General features: G+C 38.7%; 1 protein-coding gene across 5 annotated transcripts in view; it reads right to left on the bottom strand.

Moving 5' to 3' along the window:
- The window catches only part of ITGBL1 (integrin subunit beta like 1), a 209,332-nt gene that overhangs the window by 102,052 nt on the left and 80,696 nt on the right, over positions 1-26,584 (bottom strand). For all 5 annotated transcript variants that reach the window (XM_024123118.2, XM_055089327.1, XM_028497570.1 and 2 more), the window contains 3 exons: positions 10,962-11,108; positions 5,378-5,500; positions 1,124-1,264 (listed from right to left, as the gene is read on the bottom strand). In XM_024123118.2, coding sequence (XP_023978886.1) covers positions 1,124-1,264; positions 5,378-5,500; positions 10,962-11,108 — 411 coding nt within the window. The remainder of the gene's footprint in view (positions 1-1,123; positions 1,265-5,377; positions 5,501-10,961; positions 11,109-26,584) is intronic.

The raw sequence follows: 26,584 nt of genomic DNA, 5'->3' as shown, positions 1-26,584 counted from the left end.
GATGGTATTCATGTTATTGAAAAACCACTAGTGACCTAAATGTTCATCAATGGGGAATTCATGCAGTCATGGTCCATGCAGAGCTTATATATTAAAGGAAAATATAGGTGAATTAGTATGATATATAATCAGATCTACTCTGCAAAAATTAAAGAGAGGACTTTTCTTTATAATTTTGGTCCCAAGGTCAGGCCTTTTGCTTTCCTTTCTCTCTATGTACAGAAACCTGGCGCATTTCACTCTTCTATGACAGCCTGCTAAAAAATAAAGTTGGTTGTGTGCCCAGGATTTCATGTAAGCATTACCTATTAAAGTGTATCATTCATTTAGAGAAATGAAAAAAAAATAAGTTTCCAGCTTTCTAGATTTTTACTACTGTATAGAAGGAAATTGACCACTCACTGATATCTTCAAGTAGTCAGAAGAGTTCAACATGGCTCTTTATCTACCAGTACAGCTGACAAAGGGAAAAAGAACAAGTATTTGCAAGGATTTTCCTAAAAGTGTTTAAAACTATTTGATTTGATATCAAACGCTTAAGTTAACTCGCTTTAAATTATATGTTAGCAATACTAATATATTTTTTAAATTCCTGCTTAAAGTCACTCTCAATTCCACATGGCTATATTTTGTTCAATATCACATTTTTATTATTGCATATAACACTTAAATGACTCCATATCAATTCTGTATTGCAACACAAGCCTTCAATTTACTCATAATTAAGACGAGAGTTTTTTTTGGAATGCTCTCCGGATAATTAGATGCTCATGCTGTAGATGGTTCTGTTAGTCAAGAGACATTCAACAGAAATATCTACAAGAATTGCCTTTTCCCTGTACTATGCCATTTCTGGATGGCTGCCAAAGAAATTACAGTCCCTGTGTTAACTCTCTGTTCAGTGAAGCTGAAAGAATGACAGCAACTTCCTTATCTTTCTGCTTTCTGCCCAACAAAAAATAAGAAAGAGAAGCTTGTTGGTATAGGAAATGTTGATTTACATCAAAGTCAAACACTATAAAAGATGACTTCCACATGGAAGGAAATATAGAGGAACGCTGGGTTAATAATTAAGAGGTTTGTTTTTTTCCCAGTTACATAGTAACGAGTATGAAAGACACACCTCTGTTACTGCAGACTCTGCCATCTGGAGACGTGCATCTTCGCTTGCTCTCCCAGGGGGTGATGTCACACTGGAATTCGCATTTATCTCCATGCCAACCAGCCTGGCAGTAACAGTTTCCACAGTAACACTTTCCGTGGCCTTTACCCAAAATGAATTTTATACGGTGAGGAAAAAAGCAACTTTTAAAAGCAGAATTAACTTCCTACCCCTTGGTGATCATTTTTGCCTTTGGAAATAATCTACCTGCTCCACAGCCCTTGCTTAAAATAATCAAATTATATAGTTTGCCCCCAAAACATCATAGGTGTGCCTATACCTACATAATTACACACATAAAGCAAGTCAAGGTGTCCTCTAACTTGTCCTAGCCAAGTGGCTGATTAAAATGACAGAATTTTAAAGAAATGGCATGAAAGACTGGACGAGTCTATTATGTTCCGATCTCAGATGTGCACATCAGACTCAAATGTATATAAGCATTCACTCTAAGAGCATTTCTTGATATTTGAAATCAACCATTGAGAAAGCAATGGTGCATACTTCCTTGGATACACATTATTAATGACCATTTCTTAAACCAGAGAAAATACTTCATCTTTTCATTCAACTGTGTCGTCCTGCAAGATGTTGTGTCTTACCACATGGAAAAGGGGTTTTCAGCTAAATCAATGTTTAGTAGTCATTTCAACTACTAATTACAAAGAAAATACCATGGACCCTTGGTCTTACAATCAAATTCCCCTCCTATCTGTCAAGAGGATACAAATGCTAGGTAAGGACAGCCCATCATTTTGTGTCCAGATGCCTCCACACAATTTCAGCTCCCTCCATGCTATAAACTGTTAGTCTGCTTGTTTGTACTTATGTCTAAACAATCTGTAATGAACGGTCACATCATCGCTTCCTGCACCCATGTCCAGCAATCCTACAAATTCCCCAAAGATGACAATACCTTTTATCCCAAATCACTTTTTATATCCTCCCTTTGTGTAGTTATACCACCCAACCATGAATGTATGTTCTTGTTCTTGCAAATCTGATGAAAACCAGGGCCATTTTGGTTTTTAGTCTATTCTTTCTGGTTTATAGGAACTTATGTTTTATCAGAGTCTATGGCTAAAGTCTTTGTTCTTGCCTCTCTCTTCTCCAACAGTTATCATCCCAGAGGGCCATGGGAAACTAATTGTCAGGCTGTTTTTCTTTCTAAACACTATGGCATATCTGGCCAACGGCAAGAGTGTCAGTAGGGCCTGAGACACTCCCATACGAAGGGAGAAATACAGTAGAATATTCTGGTCTCATGACATTCTGTCTCTCAGATGAAACTTCCTGCCAGCAGGCATATATGAGAGAGACAGAGAGAGTTAGAGATGAAGAGAAAGTGCTATAGCGAGATAGAGAGAAAGAGTCAGGGACCCAAGCAATCCATGCCATGTTTTCTGTCTAAATGAGCTGTAATCGGGGTATCCACAGAAAACCTCTTTTTAAGCTAATAGACAATGATCATTTCTACAGAAAATTTTAATGTGTTCACTTAAGCAAACTTAAAGGCTATCAAATGATTTCATCAATAATAAAATATAAAAGCTATACCTTTTTTATAAACTTCAAAATATCTCTATATGTATATACACACAAAAAAAATCACATTCCAGTATTACATCACAAGCCTTAGGAACTTGAGGATTACACTGGAAGAAAGCAAGACAACTTTTCCTAGGAGTCAGGTTTTTTTTTAAAACTTCAAAAAGTAGAATTTCCGCTATAATCTCAGAAATCTTCAGAAATTTATTCCTCTGTCATTGTAGGAAATTTATTTAAGATGCTACCTATGTAAGGTTTACCATGAGATTAACAAATGATCATAAATCTTCTTTCTTCAAACACAAATTCTTTGTATGTTTATAAAATTCAGCATTGAATTGGGGTTTTACTAAAAAATCATTGAGGTAGAGGCGAATAGGATTACTAGGATAAATCATGTAAGGCTATACTGTATGCAGATATAGGTGGAAAATTAAGCAGATATATTCATAGCTCAAATGAAAATACTGTAATAAGACATATCTGAATAACTGAGATAAAATAGAAGCCTCAGGACAATACACACCCCAGACAATAAGCATCATTCTCTGCTTTGTGCAAACTAATGGTGTAAGAAATTCTGCTTTTGAATGCTCCATTATTGGGCTGTAGGATCACCTCTCAACAGACTGGTTTTATGTGAATGACACATGGAAATATCTAGAATCCCAGTCAAGGTCATGCCCAGAGGCTGTTTACTGGAGTGCTAGTATCTGTGGTCAGAGACTTTGCACCATGAAATTGCTTTAGCCTCAGACCAACGGAAATAATGAGTGGAAATCTTGAGAGTTAAACATTTCCTGCTGTTTCCAGTTCAATGTTTATATTTACACATGCAAATAGACTTTGCTTTGGTCGTGTGCATCAGAAAACACTGGCTCCACACATGTTCCCTTCCTCTTTTTTGATCTGTAATAATTGGAAATAAGATATCAGGACAAATACATAATATCTGTGGGTAGATTTATCTAATTTTTCTAATTATTTTGGAATGAGCCCTTTAGCAGAACTGTCTGAGCAGCATCCAGCTTAGGTCACTGGCTGGAAAAATGAAGGTTCGTGTTTGTTGGTTTTATCTTGGTTGGTTGTACAGCAAGGAAACCAGAGAGAAAAAGCCAAGCTGACCTAAAACAAGAGCATCTGGATGACCACAGGAATTGAAGCCACAATTTGTTTTTGTAAACAAAAGGACAGCTTAGTGACACTGTATGGCCCTCTGGCTCCTCCTCGCCCCATTTACTCCTGATACTTCAAGGGAAAATACTCCTCTGATCACCCATCTGGTATGCAGGATAGGATTCCATGCACGGAGTCTTTTCAGATTTCAATGAAAGAAGCAATTACTGATGGATAGAGAGATGAGGCCAGAGGTAGCCAGGTTAAAATGTTTAATAACAGCAGAGGAGAATTTACCTAAACTGAAGGGATTCTCACTGCTGTTTACTTTCCTCTCCTGTGCCAGCACGGTTGAAACTCTCTCTGGGCACAAGCTTGCAGAGAGGTAAGCAGAAGAGAAGGGCACTGCGGGTAGTGCGAAAGGCTTTTCTCACGGCGCTCCAAACTCCAGGGCACTTCTCTATGGTGAGGGGTCAACAGCACAGTCTTTGGCATCAGACAGACAGGAGTCTAAATTCCATTCAACCCTGGTACGTCATTCCAAATGCTGGTAAGTTACCCAATGAATGTGAAGTACTTATTGCAGTGCTTGACGTTAGCAAGCATGCAATAATTGGTACAACAGAAAAATGGACTGAGGTAATGGTGGTCTATAGAAACAATCATGAAAAAAGTTATCTAAGTGTGTGGTGGGGAGGGATAGATTCTAGGCTAATAATCCTATTGGCCTTCAATGTCCCCAATGAGACTATTTAAAGTTTTATGGTTCAGAATGGGAAAGACAATGCAATTAAAACATGCAATGGAGAGATTGGGATAAAAGAGGCAGAATAAAAGCAGTTAAGGTGAGCAAAGAAGACAGAGTCCATCTAGGACCACTACAGAACCATGCAGTTGGCCTGTCGCCATATTGATCTGGCTCTCCTTGGGGAACAATCTGATTTTGCATTTAAAAAGTACTAGTCTGCTCTAAATATCATATGATATCATTTATGTGTGGAATCTAAAAAAAATTATACAAATGAATTTATTTGCAAAACAGAAACAGACACACAGATATAGAAAACAAACATGCTTTACCAAAGGGGATGGGATAAATTAGGAGTTTGGGATTAACAGATACACACCACTGTATAAATCGATAAACAACAAGGACCTACTGTATAGCACAGGGAACTATATTTAATATCTTGTAATAACTATAATGGAAAAGAATCTGAAAAAGAATATACATATATGTGTGTGTATATATATATACACACACATATATATATCTGAATCACTTTGCTGTACACCTGAAACTAACACAACATTGTAAATTAACTATACTTTAATAAATAATGGTTAAAGAATAAAATCTATAAAAAATTTTTAAGATGTACTAGTTTGCTCTGAATGCCTTAGTCTAACTTTCCCTATATGAAGTGTATTCCAAACATAGGTTCAACTTAAATGAGTAAACTTAGCACAGAAATTCATAGACATAAAAGTGCAATGAAATAGGTGAAAAAATCAAGTACTTTTATTAATTTCTGCAGTTAATATACATACCTCCACATAGTTCTTCTGTTTCATCATCTATGCATTCTCTATCATCACACTCACAAAATTTACCATAAACGAGTCCATTTCCATCTGAATTATCACACTTACACCTGCCACAGTGACATGTACCTAAACCATTAAAACAGAGCAAAAATTATTTGTTAAATGCATATAAATTATAATTAATGAATTTTAACCTATCTCATAGATAAAGACAATTCAAATCAATTTAATATTCCAATTAGGTTTTACTGTGGGTATGATGAGATAGATAATGACATTCTTTCTTGAGATTATTGTAGCCCAGCAGTTATATTTTATAGCACACAGCTATTATGACTGACCTCTAATAGTTTCATGCATCTGACCTCCCCAAGAGCAGAGCTACTTTATACATGTCCATCCAATCAATGCGTGAATGAATATCTTCTGATTACACCTGGGTCTGAAGTGAACTAAAGCAGAAAATTCTAAGCTTTGTGAGACAAGTAACCCTGCTTATCTTCCTCACCAGTTATTTACTCAATGCTTTGCACAATATTTGAACATATTATTTATGTAATGAATATTTGTAGAATTCATTATCAAATGCATAAATGAAAACCTTAGGTGTCCCTAATAATTTCATACCCACAGTGTTAAACTGATACCCATGTCATTATGACTATGGGACCAGAGTGGGTTTTCTTATTCATAGAGTCCTGGGACCTCACCAAAACCTCAGGGCAGCTCAGGGTGATACAGAGGCACCGGAGTCATCTAGTCTACCACACACAAAATACCCAGCCAAGCTTGAGGATTTGACTACAACCCCAAGAGTGATTTCACTGACAATAAAACAGCATTCAAAGGATATTGAGAAGGAGAATGTCCATTTGAGGAGCTTCCTTTTTTTAATGCTTATTTTTAAATTTTTAATCGATCATCACAGCAGTCACCATAGAGTTATTGAGACTTTGCCATTCACCAGTATCATCCTAGACTCTGGAAATGCAACAGGAGATTGATTCAGCCATAATCCTCCTCTTAAAGTTTTATATGAGTAAAAAACAATGTGATAAAATCAGGGGAGAAGTGCAAAGTGTTGCAGAAACACATAGTAAGGGGATTTAACTGAGACCCGGTGGTCAAAGATAGAGTCCCTGGGGAATGGCTCTTAAACTGAGAACTGAAAGCCAAGTAAAAATTATAGCTAAGAGACTTGAGAAGGTGAAGAAGCCCACTTCCAGCAAGAAACAACAGCAAAGGCTCTGAGGTAAAAGAGGAAATAACAGAAAAAAGAAAAAGACAGCTGGCGTATAGCAGATAATAAAGTGGAAAATGTCATGAAAGGAAAAAGGCAACTAAAGATGCAGTTTACGGAAGTCTAAGAGGTCACATTAAAGATTTCCAACTTGAATCAAGAAGAAAAATGAGAAGCCATTGAAATATTTTCAACAAGGGAGTCATGTGATCAGGTATTCATTCCCACCCTGTTAATCTGGTTGTCATATGGAGAATGAACTGAAATGAGGCCAAGTGGATATGAGGGAATGTTAGTTCATTAGTCTGCAGGAAAGAAGATAGAGGCTGACCCAGGTCATGGCTGTGAGTTTAGAAAAAAAGCAAATACATGTGGTGATATTTTCAGGAGAAAGAAAAGATGACTTGGTGACGGGGTATGAGCGGTAATGGATGGGAAGGAACCGAAGATGATACTATGGATATTTGAATTGAGCTACTGGATACTGGCAGTTCTGTATGTGGTGTACCAGAAAGAGCACAGATTTAGGACTAAGGTAGATTTGCAGCCATATCCAGGTCTTAAGCCCCACTAGCTATATATATTTGAGGTCATTACTTTTATGTCGAACTCTCAAATTCCTTATCTGCAAATAACGTCTTCTTCATAGAGCTGCTGTGTGGATTAAGTGATAAATATATCACCCAGTTATCTATCTAAAAATGCTACTGTGTCTAGCACACTGTAGACTTTCAAAAAATGTCGGGTTCTTTGTCTTCTCCCATTAAGACATCGAGTATATTAGCCATAGTCCCAAATATTTTCTCCAGACACATTTTATATTTATGGATCCCACCACTTCCTGGTTTCATATTCTCTGCATGATTCTGTTACACAGTTCACTTGTGATTTGCTATTCTCTGTAAGGGTTGTTTCTCTCACAGTCACATATAAATGGTGATTCTGCAGAATTTGAGCTTGTTATTTTTCTTCCTTGAGAATACTTGTGTGAATTTTACTTCTATTAAACTTCGTTTTCTTGCTTTTTTTCCCTGAAAACTATTTTAATTTATAAAAGTTTGTTTCCAATCTAACGCTACAATTCATGGTATTGCCTCATCTCATTTTGTTCTCTAATTATCACCCTTCTTTTTCATTTTCACATTTATTTATGCTGTCTTTCAACCATCCACATATCCATTCATTAAATTTTCTCATTGCTTATTATATTATTGGCGAAGTCATAAGCGGTATAGAAGATAATAAGATGGATAAAATTAAAACTAAGTAAATCATAGACCAAGAAGAAAGAGTTAGGTGATTGATAATTTTTACATATACATATATCTATATGAAACCAGATGACGCAAAGGCATTTGCAACAGATTTGTGACAAATGCTATAAAGATAGTATAAACCTCAGTCTGGCTCTGTGAAGGAGGAAAGGCACAGTAGGGGAGTAAGTTCTTGAGTTGGCACTTGATGTATAGATAGAATTTCAACAAGTGGAGATGGAGAAAAAACTTGTGATGTTGAAGGAAGAGCCTGGGCTAAGGAATAAGGATGGAGGATTTAACAGTGAAGAGTCTGGCTTTAGTTTGGAAAAAAGGGTAGGCTAAAGGCAGACAGTATAGGATCAAGAATACTGGTCAAGAATTTTAGGATTTATCTGTTGGAATACCAGGAGCCCTTCATGGGTAGGGAGAGAGGTGTAACATAGTTAGGGCTATGTATGCAGTCATTGTTTTCAGGAAAGATGGGAAGGAACAGCCTCTGCCTCTGAATCCTACAACTTCTCACTGACGTCCCCCACAGGCTGGCTCACTCCAATCCACACATCTGAACTGTTCCTGGGTGATGCAGGAAGTTTACAACAGTTCAGAGACTTCCTGTCTTACTCATCAAGTAGAATTCACAACTGAGGCTGCAAGATACGGCATATGGAAGCCCAGGCAAAAGTGCCAGACTCGCGTGCTCATGCTGTGTCATCCTGCATCTCTTTCTTGGTTGCCAGTTAACTCAGTCTCTAGGATTGGTCTTCTGTTTTATGCTAGATTATTTTAGCTCTGACTTCTCATTCTGCCTAATATAGCTGTCTCTTTCTAGCATGACTCCCTGTCTTGAACACCAGCATATACTCCTGATGTCATGGTGCTGGAGCCTTGCTTTGTTCTGCAGACTGTGCCTTGCCATTCTGTGTCCCTACGGAGTCAACTTCTGGAACTCCTTTAGTCCCCAGCTCCATCTCCATCCCCCACTGCCTTTTTCAGTCTTCTGCCCATTCCATATACCTCCTCTTCCCCTTCTGTTCCAAGCCGCTTCCTGCAAATCACACTGCGATATGAGGGGGAAAGATTAGTGTAGAGAACTCAGACGCTAATGCAGTTTGGCGGCCGTGGTCCTGAACTAGGCTGGTAGAAGTAGGCATTAAAAGAAAGCTATGTGACAGCAAGATCCCCAAAGTAAACCTGAAAGGCCTAGAAACTGAGAGGAGAGTAAGAGAGAGAAAAAAAGATTGTGCTGCCTGTGGAAATTGTCTAAAGACACATTAAAGGACGTCGAAGAGATATGACAGCCAGACGTTAACACTGCCCCTAGACTGGATGCTATACAGAGGTGGGTGCAATGAGGTAAAAGGCATTGTTGGGTCAATGGACACAATTGGAATATGGACAGTAAGATTACATAAAAGTATGTATCCATGTTAAAAAAATAGAGGTAGAGATATCTTAGAAACGTACTTTATATCTTATCCGATGTGTTTCATCATCTATTGAAACAATTCTGTTAATTTTCTCCTTTAAGATGCGTTGATGTAGTGAATCATGCATTTAGATTCCTTAACATTGAAACATCTTTGGATTCCTAAACTAACCCCTATATGGTTATAATGTGTTATTAAAAAGAAAAAAACCTGGATTCGAAAACCAATCAATCAATCAATTAATCCATCCATCAATCTGAAAATAGAGTACAGAGAAACAAAACTGAAATTGATTTCAAGTCTTATTACTGAAAGAAGTTTGGAAAGCATGAAGTTTTCAAAACAAAAGAGGCTATATGGTGTGTGTGTGTGTGTGTGTGTGTGTGTGTATGTGTTTAGAGGGTGAGTGTCATGAACCGGAAGTAGAGAAATTCTACTGAGAGGAAAAGAAAAAAGGGAGTGCTGTGTGTGTGTGTGTGTGTGTGTGTGTGTATGTGTTTAGAGGGTGAGTGTCATGAACCGGAAGTAGAGAAATTCTACTGAGAGGAAAAGAAAAAAGGGAGTGCTGGAGAGAAGCCAATAGAGTATCAGGGAACACAGAAAGTAACCTGACCGTTAGCACTTTCGTCACGGTCCCCGGCTGCTCCACTCACAGCTTGCCTTGGCATTAGACCTGATTGTTATTAGCAAAACACCCTACTGCACTGAATCTACACAGAGCAATTCCTGTCAATCAAAGACTGTGGAAAGCTCCCAGCTCTGAATGCAGAAGGACTCTACCAACAACAGGAGCTTCAGGGGGGAAGATACTCATTTATGTAGTCAAACCCTGGCCTTTAGCATGCAGAGCAAGAGGCTCACACCCCTGGATCTACGTAAGAACTACCCAGAGAACTTTTTAAAAAACCCACTATAGTCCATATCAGACCCAAAGCAATTAAATCAGAGCCTCCAGTGTAGGACAGGAGCATTCTCAAGTTCAACCAGGGCTGAGAAGAAACTGACTTTGAGGTTCTATGTGCCCAACTGTTAAAAGAGTATTTAATTATAGTAACACTGGCTGAACACCATTGAAACCAAAACCACAGTTGTTGTGTTTTATATGATTTTGGTAATTAATTTTAACAGCTCCTCTGTAAATTTCTAAGAAATATTTTTAAATGACATCTATCAGATATAAAAATATTTTAGTCAAACAGAAATCTTGCTATCACTATATTCTGCAATGGTGTTCACATCCAGGGCATTGGAAACCCCCATTAGATTTGAAAAGTTTGGTTCTCTTTGATGCCAAGGTATAAAGTCAAAGCAACCCTGATCTGTAACAGAAGATAATTAAGTAAGTTTATACAAATCCTTTTTAAAAGGATTAAACCAGCATTCAAAATCACGGCTCACAATTTACCTAAAATGTTGTCAGGGTCTTGTTTTCCAGTGACTATCCCACTTGAAGAAGGCATTTGGAACAGCTGGAGAGCATCAGACTTGCCAGTCTCAGCAAGAGGACATTTTTCCCAATTGATTTATCTGAATTTCACTTCAAAAAAATATGCTCAAAAGCAGTCTCACTCGGAGGTTCAACATTTCTCAACGCCTACATATTTCCATTAAAAACCCACATTTGATTATTTCATTTAAGAACCCTCAGGGCATGGAATTCTTACCTGCATTAGAGCAGATGATATCTTGAGAATTCTTGCACATTTGGTTGCTCTGTTTCTTTGTCAGGTCACAGGTCTTCGGGTACTGGCAAGCGTCCCCAGACCATCCTCCATCACATCTGCACTTTCCACAGTCACACACACCGTGGCCTGAGAATTTAACAACATCCCGTTAGACTCAAATTCTTTTCCAAAGGAAACCATTACTGTAACTACGGATCTTAAGAGTGATGTTGGTTCTGGACCGAGCTATAATCAATTCAAACACAGGTATACGACAGTGACTGAGGGGTAATCCTATTTCTATACCATATAATGAAGTATGTGGATTTTATTTTCATAATCAACTTCGATAAATCATTCTAAAAACAATCACTTAACTCATAGAGACATTAGGATAGATAATAAACCAGAGGTCTGAAAAACCACATGATCAGAAAATGTAGCACTAAAAGGAGTCCACCTAGCACCGGCATATTTAAGACACAAAAGCCCCGTAAAAACAATTTCCATTTAACTGCATTTTATAACACACGAAATTCCACTAAACTAAACATTGGCCTTATATTTATTTGAATTTGATATGTAATAAAATTGTATAGATATATTAAATACCACCTTGGAATAAGATTGACATGAAAAATAAGTATATATTTTGTTTCTTGATGGGGTAATCTGGTTCAAGAGTCAAAAGGATAAGAGGCATATTCATCTACTGCCACAAAAATTTCTCAACCTTCCATGCTCTCAAATCAACATTTTGCTGTTTTTATCGTTGTGGTTATTAACTTTATTAAGTCCTGCTTGAAGAATCCTGCTAATGTTTTATTGACTACATATTAGAAAGAAGTACAAAACACATACAAGCCTTGGTCTTTGCCCTCAAGGAACTTACAAACTGAAAAGTTGAGGTTAATATGCAAAGAGAATTGTGTTATCTTCAGCCAGAAATGTTTGTTGGACCTTATATTTAGTTGAGGGATGTAGTCTACAACCTACAGAAAATAAGAGGGGAAAGATTTTCTACACTTCTTTGACTTTTAACTGGGCCTTGGAAGGTGAGTAGAGTTTGAATGGGTTACAGAGAGAATATTCTTTTATTATTCAAGGTAACAGTACTATGTCTTAATGCCTGAAATTCATAGCCGCAATGGAATGGAATCACTGATCTCGGGCCAACAGTCATTCGAGGTGGCAGCCAAAATCCGCATGATGAAGTCCAGATGGTCAGTCAGAATGAATGGCTCAGAGGCATGCCATTTGGGCATGCCTGGCAGAGCCTGATCTGTGATTGGCTATGACTTTAAACCTCCCCTGCGTGGGGCCCAGTCCATGTAAGTGTTTCTATTCCCGTTGCATTTTTCGAATTAATTATTCTATTTTACAAACAAAACCTTGCCTGCACCCTAATTGCGATTCATTTTATCAAGTGCACATTATTCTGTCAAATTGATTGTATCATCTTGCATTCCTGTCTGGTCCTACTTGATATTGTCAATCTCAGCCAACTTGGTATCATTTACAAGCATAAGTGATCTCTCCTGCCAACCATCCAGTCTATTTATAAAAGTATTAAGCCAAATTCTTGAAGTGGCTAAGCCTCTTTTGGTGAATTAAGTATCTCGGTAACTGTAACGATTCTTTAATAATATTAGTGTATTAGGTTAAACCACATGAAGTCGCCACTTTTATAAGTTAAATGTCAGTCATGGTTCATCCCAATAAAAAAGCTCCATATCAACTACAAAGAAAATAAAAATGCTTTAGAAGAAAATGAAGTATCTAGAATAAAAGAATACTCAGTGCTTCTTGTATATTGGATAGAGCACCTTAAACTCCAAACTAAGGTATATATGACAGAGGTGGGTAATGGTTTGTGGGTCAAAGGTTACAGATTTTTGAAATGGAGGGAGATTTGGAAAATAAGGAGAATGTACAGATGATAGGAAAAGACTCATTCATCCCACATTGACCAAATGAAGCATCAGTAGAAGCAATATTTTAGGTGCTTACAACCCAAAGTTAGTCCATGGAGGTCCAGTTTCAGAAACTTCTTCCGTAAAAGGTTCCATGATAAAATAAACATGGAAAGAGACATGCTATATTCTTCTCTTAGCGTGCCATGATATATATCAGCACACTGAAGCCCATCAGAGGTCCTTTCATGAAAAAGCTATTTAACTTTACGTAGACTATACAATTTTTTTGATTAGGGGGCCCTTTTTCCTTACAACTTATACTAATATCTTGGGCACACACTGCGTCAGGTAATGTGTTTTCAGCTTTTCCTGTAGCATCTGATTGGAGGCAAAGATGACAGACAATGTAGGACAGGGTCCTCTGCCTTTATGTTCTTTCTAATCTTCATGCCCAGTAGGGCCTTCGTGATGCACTTTCCTCCATTTAGGAAAGTAAATGAGAATTGATATTTTTTTAATGTCAAGAATTACCAAGTAATAGCCTGTACAACCTTATTTGGAGATAAATGTATAATTTTTTTTTTAGAAAGAAAATAATCTTCTATTTCTACTCTTTATCCAAGGTTAATAAGAGCTTTGGCCAACCTCAGGGAATGAGGTTGCTGTATTATCGAAGCAAGGTAATCTCCATTACAGTGTCAATAACATGGCTTCGGCAAACATCTCGTTTTGCAAAATAATTTATCCACTGTGTATTAGTTTGCTACAGCTACCATCCAAAGTACCATAAATGGAATGGCTTAAAACCACAGAAATTTTCTCTCTCCCAGCTCTGGAGCCCCCAAACCTGAAATCAAGGTGTCTGCAGATCCATTCCTCCTGGAACATCTGAGCAAGAAATTCTTCCATGCCTCTCTCCGACCTACGGATGGTTGCCTGCGATTTTGGTGCTCCTTAGCTGTGAAAGCTTTCCAGGCTCTGCTTCTGTCTTCACGTGGCGTTTTTCTCTGTTTGTCTGTGTCTTCACATCTTTCTCCTTATGAGTGCACCAGTCATTGGTGCCCATCCTACTCCAGTAGAGGCTCTTCTTAATTACACCTTCAAAGACTCTCTTCCCAAATGTCACATTCACAAGCACCTGGTGGTGGGATTTCACCCCTCTTTTAGGGGCACACAATTTAAACCTCAGCAGTTGCAAACAGTAGGTCCTGATTATCCTCTTTCCTGCTGTATAGTCATGTATGAGATGGGATCATTTTTCTCTCTTAGATATGCAAATAAATCGGCTAGAGCTGGCAGCAAGCCCCCTCCTCCCCGTTTCTATCCTCCACAGGGAGGGCCTGAGAATTCCCACAGACAGCCCGGCCCAGGTCCACATGTGCTTCCACAGCTCTGCCAGCCCCTCCCCTCCCCTGCTCCTCCTGCGGTAGCTGCTCCCTGACCACCAGCCCAGCCTCAGGACATCTGCACTGCCACTGACTGGGGGGAAAGCCACAGCAGGCTCTGGAAGAGATTTGGGGACCTTCGGGGTAGAAGGTCCTGGGTCCCAGGCACCTCAGCCTAGGGGAGCAGAGGTGGCAGGGCCCAGGGCTCCAGGTGGCGATGTCCCCTTGGCCTCTCAGGCATCCCACCCCACTCCGCCTTGGGAAAGGATGGCAGAGGAGGACCAGAGCAGAACCCCTCCTACTGTCCAGCTCGAAGGGTGGCCCTTGCCCAGGGCAATATGAAGTCCTAACCAGAACATCCACCATTCCCAGCTGTCTAGACCATTCCAGTTCTGGCTTTTCTCCAGATAACTCTGTTTCCACAACTACAAAATACCGTCTTAAAACGAACCATCCAACACCCTTGAGAGTAAATCTGTTGCCCTTCAAATATGTTCTCAAGGAGTCAAGAGAAAACAAACACACAAAACAAGAATGTGAGAGAAATGCCAAAACAACCCCCCACAAAGTAATAAGGATGAAAAAGCCAAAGGCTATTCGCATTGCCCCCAGGGCTGTGAGTAGCCTCGCCTGTCGCTGGAAAGGGAAGACAAGTCATGGTGGAGGGTAAAATCCAGTAGTTTAGTCTCCTTTTTGGGTAAGAATACGGAGGCCTGGTCAGCTGTCTCCAGTGCTTCCCAGGTGAGCTAAAGCCTTGATCACCACTGATCAAGGAAGGGCATTCCAACAGAGACAGAATAAAATGGGGTTTGTGATTCTTAAATAAACAATGCAACTGCAGCACTGCCACCACTATTTCGTGATCCCTTTTACCTGGGTAATGCAAAGGCACTAATTTATTCCACTCAGAGTGATGATAAGATACACTAGTGTACAGTGGAGGAGAAGTTGATGCTTTTTTTAGAAATTAAAACAAACCGTTTCCAATTGGAAATACTTTACCAGTATTGAAGAACTTTTAAAAATCAATTAGCCATTTGCATATACCAATGAAAACTAATAGTACCTTTCTTTGCCAAACGAATAAACAAAAAAAGGCTGAAGGCGACGGCACTTAAATCTCCTTCAAGTCTACTGATACTTTGGATGGAAATAAACTGCCAAAATTAATATGCCTATTGGATTAGCTATATGTTTTTGGCTTCAAGTCTTTTTGAAGTCTTAAAAAGGTAGATAGATAGATAGATAATAGATAAATGTAGACATAGGTAGGCATAGGTATAGGATAAATGGATAAAGAAGCTATAGTATATATATATAATATATATGTGTATATATATTATATATATACTATATATATAATATATATGTGTATATATATTATATATATACTATATATATACTATATATGTGTATATATATATAGTATATATATAATGGAATACTATTCAGCCATAAGAAAGAAGGAAATCCTGCCACTTGGGACACATGAATGAATCTTAAGGGCATTATGCTAAGTGAGATAAGTCAGATGAAGAAAGACAAATACTGTATAATTTCACTTATATATGGTACCTAAAAATAGCCAGCCAACCAAACAAACAAGCATAAAAACCAAACTCATAGAAAAAGAGATCAGATTTGTAGTTAACAGAGGCAGAAATAGGAGGAGGGGAATTGGATGAAGGTGGTCCAAAGGTACAAACTTGCAGTTATACAATAAATAAGTACTAGGTATGTCATGCACAACACAACGACTATAGTTAATATACAAACAAATATACTGTATAGTATATTCCAAAGTTAAGAGAGTAAAACCCTAAGAGTTCTCATCACAAGCAGAAAAAAACTTTTTCTTCTTTTTTTTTGTATCTATATGAGATGACAGAGGTTAATTAAAGTTATTGTGGTTATTATTCTGGAATATATGTAAGTTATTATGCTGTACCCCTTAAGCTTACACAGCGCTGTATGTCAACTGTATCTTAATATAGCTGGAAACAAGTCGTGATGATTAATTATTATTCCATGTTTACTACGGACAACATTTTATTATCTAGAGGAGGATGATGCTAAAAAGTGATTCTCTCTGGATGTCAGATAAGCTAGGTATTCCACTGCTAGAGCCATATGGTAACCCTGAAACAGATATTTTAATTTGAGCACTCAGCTGGCCCTGAAAATCTATTTGGTTTGGTCAAATAAGTAAACTCCCAAGACCTGCATTGTCTTATTGTCCAGTGGATTCACGCAAGCTCATTTAATAACAGACACACTCAATTTTTCTCCTGTTCTTTCTGAGCCACTATAGATCTCCCAGCCTCTCTAGGTATAAGAAACTAAAGAACAATGCCACATCTAAAATTCCAAGACAAGGATCCCTTAGCTAACTTTACAATTACTTCATGGTTTGCAATAGAAACTTGACCGTTTTCAAGAGAGAGGTAGAAGTCCCTATTTTGCTTCTCAGGCTAATTAAAAACTGACTTCTTAGATATTTCTGTTTCCCATTTCTGAGAATATTACTATGTGAATGATGGAAGAATTCTGTGTAGAAGGGAGTTTCGCCCCAGAAATGGAAAGATCTGGGCTCTAGTCCTGCCTGGACGCTAATCCACCATGTAACCTTGATCAGGAAAATGGAAAAGAAGAGGGGAAAGGAAAACTAACAATTGCTGGTTTCCAGGTAGAGTGATAAGTACTTTATACAGGCTAGTCTGTTTGCCATAAGGAGCCAGCAAGACAGATTTTTGTTTCCCTGTTTTACAAATAGAAGGAGCAAAGTCTAATTAGCTCGCTCAAGGTCACACAGTTTATTAGCTGAAAAGCTGTGTTTTTCCTATTACAGCCAACATTATCCGTTTAGTTGCAACGTAGTAAACGTGAGAGCACCCTCTTGCTCTAGGAAAAGTGGTACCAGTAAAATCTATGGATCAGTGGCTTGATGACACTGTTTCCTTTTGTAACTCACATGCTCAGAACTGGATTACTTGATACATGTTGAAAGAATTCTAACAGTAAAATTATCAGATTTCACTATTGAAAGTTACATAACGCTAAAGCTGGCAGATAGAAGAATTCAGGAATCTAGTTATCTAATTTCTCTAGACCCTCAGGGTGCTGATCTGCAAAATGAAGAAACTGGACTGAATAACCCCAACATTCCTTTCATCTTGAAAATTCCATACTATAGCCTCAATCATTTTCTTTTTCTTACAACAAACCAAGGTAGTTCCTTCAAATGGGGCATTCAGCATATTAAATCGGGGTGGTAGTGGTGGATATTGTTAGCACATCTTGTTTGCTACTGAAAAACAATCATGAAACAAAACCCTGTTTGTTATTCAAAGTACCCATTAAAATACCACAGATTATCCTGATGTGTTTATCTTTAAAGTGGGTGTGGGCTGAATACTGCTAAAATTGGGGGATTTAACATTAGAATTCTGGTAACCTGAGACAATTATAAATCATAAAACATAAAATATAAATTATAGCAAATCAAGACACAATGCTTTAGCTGAACCTTAGGGGGCAAATTTCATAAAGTCAAACCCATAATATCATATTTAGGCAAGAATTATACAAACACACTCAGACACAAGCACTAGTTTGGAAATTCAGGAAACCTAGGTGTTCATATAGATTCTGCCATAGTTGGTCTTGTGACCTTCAACAGGTGAGTTAATCCTCGAACTTTTTGGACTCAATTTTTTTTTTTGGTCTGGTAAGTTAAACATGTGCATAAACTCAGTATTTCTCGAGGGTTGCAGAGTATGTGTCTTTAAGGGGGAATTATTAGAACTGTCTTCTCTGCCGTTTCATCCACATCTCTCAAGAAGCTGGTGTTCCCTACCCTGCCCCATAATTAGAGCATGTGGTATATTTCTCAGATGTCCTGAGAAGGAAAAGAGAGAGAGGAAAGACTCTTGGACCAGATGATGGAATCTTTCAGTCCTCTATTCCTCCAGCTCCCAGTTCTACGAGTTTATTCATCAGAAATCTTTACAGAGATTCCTTCATTTTCTTCTGTGAAAGAAAAATTAAAGGAGCCCTCACTTCCTTTGGTTTCCGTCTTGGTCTTTTGTCCTGTCTTGGGGTATTTTATTCAAGGGTGTCTCTTCATCTCAAATACACCAAACGACAGAAGCCTAGACACAATATCCATCAACAGTATTTCTTAGCTGATGGAAATGAACTTAATCGAACTGGAATCTAAGAATCTCAGAATATTGTAACCAGACTAGGAGACCAGAAATGACTGAAATCTCCTCAGTTTTACTAAGAACAAAATGAAACTCCCTGTTCACCATCACCTCCTCCTCATTATAGATAAATATGTGTGTCAAGGAATCTGGTCAATGGAGATATGTGTATATGTATGTCTGTGTATATGTATGTGTGTGTTTATTAATACACATATATGTGTGTATGTATATTTATATATGAGACTTAGCAAGACTCTAGACTTTGTCTTTTAATGTGGTTACCAAGAGCACTGGATGATTGGATGGTATTTATCAGCATCCCTCTCAATGTCAAGATAATTTTTTCAGAACTTTGTGTATGTGCTGGGCTTCCCTGGTGGTGCAGTGGTTGGGAGTCTGCCTGCCAATGCAGGGGATATGGGTTCGAGCCCCGGTCCGGGAAGATCCCACATGCCACAGAGCAACTAAGCCCGTGCGCCACAACTACTGAGCCTGTGCTCTAGAGCACGTGAGCCACAACTACTGAGCCTGCGCTCTAGAGCCCGTGTGCCACAACTACTGAGCCCGTGTGCCGCATCCACTGAGGCCCGTGCACTCTAGAGCCCGTGCTCCGCAACAAAGAGAAGCCCGTGTACCGCAAAGAGGAGTAGCCCCCACTCGCCGCAGCTAGAGAAAGCCCGTGCACAGCAATGAAGACCCAACACAGCCAAAAAATAATAAATAAATAAAAATAAATAAATTCATAAAAAATACTATACTAATATCAATAAAAATAATATGTTTTTTAAAAAAAGAACTTTGTGTATGTGTATCTCTGACAAATATTAATAATATGCACCATCTGGTTAAGTTAGCCTTCTCCATCTCAAGCTGTGCTGGCTGTCCACAGAGCAAACTCTGTTTATGCCCTAACGGCTCACAGCCAACATGGTGACGCTCTGTGTCCTCCAGAGGGCTGTGTAATGCCCTCCTGTGACAGACTGCCTAGGTTAAAGTCCCGCATCCAGAACTTGCTAGCTGGGTAAGCTTGGGCAAATACTTAGGCTTTTCATTAGTTTCCTAGGTTTGTAACAAAGTACCACAAACTGGGTGACTCCCAACAATAGAAACTTACTGTCTTCACGATTCTGGAGGCTGGAAGTCCCAAATCAAGGTGTTGGCTTGGGACTGACATGTACACACTGCTATATTTAAAATAAAATGCCTTTCCATGGGGGAAAAAAAAAAGGTGTCAGCTGGGTCATGGACTTTGAGATTCTGTGTACAATACTTCCTCATCTCTTCCTAGTTTCTGGTGGGTCTGGCAACCTTTGGAGTCCCTTGGCTTGCAGCCGCATCTCTCCAACCTCTGCCTCTGCCATCACATGACCCTCTCCCCGCCTGTGCCTGTGTCTCTTCTTCCCTACTTATGAGGACGGTAGTCATGGTGATTGGTGGATAGGGCCACCCTAACCCATCGTGACCTCATCTTAACGAATTACCCCTGCAATGGCCCTATTTCCCAACAAGGTCACTTTACGAGGTACTAAGAGTTAGGACTTAAACATATGTTTTTGGGGACACAATTCAACACCTTTCATTATCTCTGCTTCCTCATCTGTAAAATGGGGATAATATTAACAGCTATCTCACAGGGTTCTTATGGGTATGGAATGAGTTAGAGCCCATAAAGCACTCAAGACACTGCCTGTCAATAAAATGTCAGCTATTAACATCTCTACTGAAAGTATTTGGAGAGCAGGTAGCCCGAATACAACTGTCATGATCATCCCAATACTAAACTTAAGTGAAGAAGTACTCCTGCAGAATAAAAAATGGCTATTAGGTGCAAATTTTGACTCATGTATCTTCCTCTCGAATATTGCACAGAAAAATTCCTGATCCATACGAAGAATGCATATGTGTTACAGAGATAAGAAATATTCCCAGGAGGGAGGTCCAAATTTCACAAAACTAATAGGCAAACCTATTAATTAATTCTATGATTAACTGTGCCCAAATAATAAGTTTAAGACTTTAGTGTGTTAACCGGTGTGCTAACAAGCATATATACACTTAAATACATACGTATTTGTGTGTGTGTATGTATCCAGGTGTCTGTGTACTTTTTTAAGCTTCATAAAACTCCCACCACATTCATACTAGCCTTTGGCATTGGATGCATTTGGCAATGCAGTAAAAGCACAAAAGGCAGCAAAAAAAAAAAAAAAAAAAAGCCGACCTTTCTTTTTCAGCTTCAGAACAAAGGTCCTGACACAAGCTCGTGGTTTCCAAAATGCGGTGCTCACCTCTAGATGAATTATAAGTGAATACACAAATATAGGTAAATTCAGTTTCTTGAAGTGTGATCAGGAGTTTGGAGATAATTGATTTAAGCAATGGATTTGCAAACTTATAAGAAAGATTCTATTTCTTAAGCTAGGCGGTGGAGACACAATATTGATCTTTTAAATTATTTTTTATACTTTATGATATTTTACTCAAAAATTTTTAAAAGAAAAAAACACATCCGTTAGAAGCAATACTCCTACGAGGGATGATGTTAAAAGGAGAGTTGTTTTAGGACTCCAGCAGCACTCAGGAGATGTCACCACCCTGACTCACATTCATAAAACACTGCAAGGAAGACACAGTAGGATTAATCTTTACAACCTGAGGGTCTGTGAAGAGCTGGTAGAATGTAGTTGCCAATCGGAATGGGAGGACACGATTATTCAGAAGGATACAGGCTAAGCCAGGAAGCAAGGTGCAGGGAAGAGCTATGCACTGTCTGGGTCTCCAGGAAAAGGCACTGTCCCCTGCCCCCTCCAGGGCGTGTCGAGTACAGGACACAGAGAGATAGGGTTGTGCCCATTCCGGGAGGTGTAACTTGACTCTGGACCATCTTAGAACAGTTTCAATAGAACAGAAATGGCTGTGAAGGTGCAAGTACCTGACACAGGCCACCACTGTCCTGCAGCAACTAGAGAACCAGAGATGATCTGGAACAGGAAGACAGCAGCAGTGCCCTCTGGGCTGTGAGCAGTTTACTCCCAAAGACCCTAGGTCCCCATCACCCTTAGCATCTGTACTCCAGGGAAAACCCCAAACTGAGTACACCCAGAATCAAACCAAAAACCATTTTTATCGTAGGTGGAATGGGAGCTGTTATGAGTTGAACTGTGTCCCCACCAATTTAAGATGTTGAAGGCCTAACCCTTATACTTCAGAATGTAAGGTCACTGCGGATGTAATGAGTTACGATGAGGTCATACTGGAGTAGGATGGGTCCTTAATCTATTGTGACTAGTGTCCTTATAAAGAGGGTACGTCTGCACACAGAGAACACCATGTGAGGATGAAGACAGAGATCAGGGTGATGTTTCTACTAGCCAGAAAGCACCACAGATTGTGGACGAAACACCAGAAGTTCGGGAGGGTCATGGGAAAGGTTCTCCCTCATAACCGTCAGGAGGAACCAACCCTGCTGACAGCTTTATCTTGGAGTTCTAGGCCCCAGAACTGGGAAACAAAGCATGTCTGTCATGTAAACCATCCAGTCTGTGGTACTTCGTTACTGCAGCCCTAACAAACTAATACAGGAGCTCAAGGTATGGTTTTAAGAATTATAGACAAACGAAGGTGTATCATTTTACATTTCTGAGCTGAAGGTTTGAGGAAGTAATTGCCACCCACTGGCATAGTCAGCACATTTTAATCCACATGCTTAATAGATGACTCCATAAATAAAGGCTGCCGTTTACCTGCATCCTGGCAGAAACAACTAACTCTGAATGGTACCTTGTATACCCAGGAGCGTCCTAAAGGTGACATTAGAAGGTAAAAATCTCTAAACAAAAGTATATGTTTCTCTTTGTCACCTTGTGTCAATAGTCAATAGGAAAAGAATTCAACAGAAATCCCCCATATAATGAAACACACTGCTTATGGAATCACTGGGAGATGGGCAAAATGATTCTCTATGGCTTATCTTCCTAATCATTCTGCTTAGGATTCCTCCATTGCCCAAACCCTGTTTTCTAGAAAATAAAACCACTTTCTTTGTCTGAAAAGAATACCACACCTCTCCTGATAGCCCTGTTGCATTATTAAATTCCAGTGGGCTGTAGAAAGCCTCCCCTATACAGAGCTTCCAAAATATGCCCAGAAGTAGACTTTACAAAAAGCCTGGACTTTTAATAATATCTACCTTCTAAAAAATCTATTTTTTAAAAAGAACTCTTTCATTGCTCCTTAAAGAAGCCTGTGCAATGGCTAAATCAAAGATTATGATCACCTCATGGTCTTCAAACGTTAGGGTCAAGCAATTCTTTGGTTATTTTCTCCTCATCCAACTAAAAAGGAGCGGATGGTAACTAATTTTCAATTTCCTTCTCGCTTAGTTCAAAAATTAACAAACATTTACATGTTCAGTCAACTTTAATGTAAATCCCCTAACTGCAAGGACTTTTCTATTAATTCAGTAACTATCTAGGGTACCTCTGCTCTAAGCTATTATAAAGTGGATAGTGAATAAAAGTTGCTGACAGTTTGGTTCACTTGACTGGAAAAAAATGAAACCACTCTCTTGTAAGCAGGTAAAAGGACTTTAAATCATGATATTTTCTACAATACAAAGATCAGTCACCAGAAAAAATATATATCAGTAGTTGGCATGGAGACGATTCAGTTCATTACTATTCATTTTTAAAACTTTTTAGGAGCTCATGAAGTCATTTAGAAAATTGAAAAAAGGAACTTGTGGACAAGGTAAAATATTTTTAAACGAGGTGTCACTTTTGGTTCCCTTTTAAAAAATTTTAAATCTAGATCAGTAGACAGAAAAATTAAATTGGAAATAAACCCAGAGGGCAAGCAATGTTTTTTAGGATATAATACTCTGTCACACTGTTCTGATAGCCCTACCTCATTTCGGGAAGAAAAAAAAACTAGACACAGGTCCCTCGACAAGTAGCTCTTTTCGAAATCATTATGTATTGGAAGAGGAGGGGCAAACTTTACTGAGCAGTGTGTTCAGGGTATCAGAGGAAAGGAAAGGCTGCTGTAATAGCCAGTGCACTCATTTGTTTTGAAACCATTTAAAGTCAAAGTGTTTGGAGAACTGGAAAAGAAAATAACCACAAAGGTAGCCTTTGCTCCAAACAGAAGGAATATCTTCACATGAAAACATAAAGAGTTCAAGGAACTTCCCTGGTGGTCCAGCGGTTAAGACTCCATGCTCCCAATGCAGGGGGCAAAGAGTTCAAGGAACTTCCCTGGTGGTCCAGCGGTTAAGGCTCCATGCTCCCAATGCAGGGGGCCCAGGTTCGATCCCTGGCCAGGAAACTAGATCCCGCATGGTGCAACTAAAGATCTGGTGCAGCTAAAATAAATAAATAAATATTTTTTTTAAAAAAGAAAGAAAATATAAACAGTTCAAAACTTACCGTCTCCCAGGACCCCCTCCCTCTTCTTGACTCATGAGCTATGTCATTCCCTATTCTGAAAGGTTATAGTTATCATAATTCATAATAGAAAAGTCTAACCTACCATTCAATTTTAAAATATCCCATTTTAATCATTCTAGATAATGTATCTTGCCTTCCTTTTTCACATTGGTATAGAGATATTTACCCTGGAAAATAGCTTTACCAAACTATAATAGAATGCCTAAAATAACAAATATATATTAAACTTCTCAGTTGCAAATCACTTTAATTCATATTATCTTATTTGGTTATCAAAATGGCATGAAAAAATAGAAAACCAGTATTACCATCCTCACTTATAGAAAAGGAAATTCTTGCTTAATGTCTTTAAACGATTCCTCCAAATTTCTAACCAAGCTCTCAAGTCACCCACTCAGCTTGGGTACCCACAACGTTGAACAAGAATGAAATCCCCTAACTTCCCGTTCTTTCTTCCTCTTACGTAACCCTCATCCACTCTGCCTCTTCTCCAGCCCCAGAGGCTGTGTCGAGGTCCATTCCTTTCAAGGAGCCTTGATTTCTTTGCCTTCTGGTTCTCTGGGGGCCCTGCTTCCTTTCTCTCCTCTAGTTCAACCTCAGCTTCATTGTTAGCACCTTCCTCTTATACCATGAAATTGAACAAGCATCTCCTGGTCTTTACAAAATGTAATCAACACTCCCTCTATCATACCCACGTCCCTATTTCTAGTCTCTATTCCAAGTCAATTCTCCCTTCCTTATTCAAAGATCCAAATAGGTAGTTTTTTACTCCCAGTCTCACCTTTTAACTACAATTCGATTTCAAACCCACCATTCTACTAACATTTTTCTAACTAAGAAAAATTAATATGCTTGTTATTCCTTAATTCAATTAACATTTAAGTCCTTATCTTATTAGCCGCTCCTCAATCCTTTGGCATCTTCCGATCTTTCTCCCACCCTCCCCCTTGTCCTTCTCCACCTCCTTGCCCTCTTCCATCAGGCCGGAACACACAGCATCAGTAAAATCATATTTCCCGGTGCATCTTACACATTATAAGGAAAATAAGAGGAATAAAAAATACTGGAATATTTATTCTGAAGAGAGTTAATTACACCTAAGATCATCATTACATTACTGAATCACACTAAGTTTTAAGCAGGCTTGAACTAAGTCATGTTTAATTGTTTTCTTTTGTTTTCTTTTTTTCCATTGGCATTCAGTGAGCAGTTGGAAACTAGGAGGAAAGCCCACGAGGAATGTCAGAGAAAATTTTTAAAGGAATTAAAAGCAATATCTCCTTTGCTTATCCAAATATCCAAGCCAAGTTAAATGATGTAAAGGTAAATCTGCCACATACACTCACTTATCAGTTTTCTTAAAATGCGCAACGTACTTTGTTCTTACCCTTCATTTTATTTTTTCTACCTAAAATATATCTTGGAGAGATTCTGTCAAGAACTGCGAAGGGGGGCTGAGATTTGATTTTCCTCTATTTGAAACTAACAAATTAGCCTGCCACTGTGTCATGGATTCTGGAAGAAGACATGAGACTCTAGGGTCAGAGTCAAAGGACTTTATTACTCATATCAGTAGCAGTAATTGAAATCTCAATTTGAGTCAGTGACCTAAACCCCAGTTCCCACAGAACAACACAGGAGGAACAGGGGATTCCTGCACAGGTGGTGGGTTGCCCTGGGGGAGACAAACTTCCCGGATAGGGATCCTGAGTCTTATATTGAGCAGTAAGCATGCCTGAACCTGCCACAGAGGATACACTCTCTTATTACACTAGGCTGTAAACAAACTTCCCTTCGCTCCAGAGGGAGACACCAGGTCTATCCTCCAAGGCTCTCTGTACAAGCATCCATGAGAAGATATTCTTGAATGAAAGCTATCAGTATCTGTGTTGATAAAAAGTACAGTAACACAAGAGACCATGGAGAATTGTCTCCCAACACCTATTCATATCAACATCCCAGCCCATAGAGATCTAATTAACTCTTTCTAACAGATGCATCATGTTCCACTGTATACACCACAACATGTAGCCATCCTTCATTGATTTGCACTTAACTAGTTTTGATCATCTACCACTACAAACAATGTTGTCATAAGGATTCTTCCTTAAACATGCATCTTTAAGCAGAAGTGTGAAAAGATCTGTAGGATAAATTATTATAAGCAGAGTTTATGGATGAAAGGGTAGGCATATCATTAAAATTTTAATAGATGTAGACAGATTTGTTTCCAAAACTATACTAAATACACTCCCACCAACAATGTGTGAGGATACACTTGCCAACACACACCATAGAATATTATCAAGTAAACTGTGTCAATCTGAGCACCAAAAATTACATTGCATCATCTTTAATTTCTTTCATCAGTGTCTTATAGTTTTCTGCATACAGATCTTTTGTCTCCTTAGGTAGGTTTATTCCTAGGAATTTTATTCTTTTTGTTACAATCATAAATGGGAGTGTTTCCTTAATTTCTCTTTCAGATTTTTCATCATTAGTGTATAGGAATGCAAGAGATTTCTGTGCATTAATTTTGTATCCTGCAACTTTACCAAATTCATTGATTAGCTCTAGTAGTTTTCTGGTAGCATCTTTAGGATTCTCTATGTATAGTATCATGTCATCTGCAAACAGTGACAGTTTTACTTCTTCTTTTCCAATTTG

This window comes from Physeter macrocephalus, chromosome 13, assembly GCF_002837175.3.
Source record: "Physeter macrocephalus isolate SW-GA chromosome 13, ASM283717v5, whole genome shotgun sequence".
In the NCBI taxonomy this organism is placed as follows: Eukaryota; Metazoa; Chordata; class Mammalia; order Artiodactyla; family Physeteridae; genus Physeter; species Physeter macrocephalus.
The sequence above is the reverse complement of the archived record's forward strand: the minus strand, read 5'-3'. Positions and strand labels throughout refer to the sequence as shown.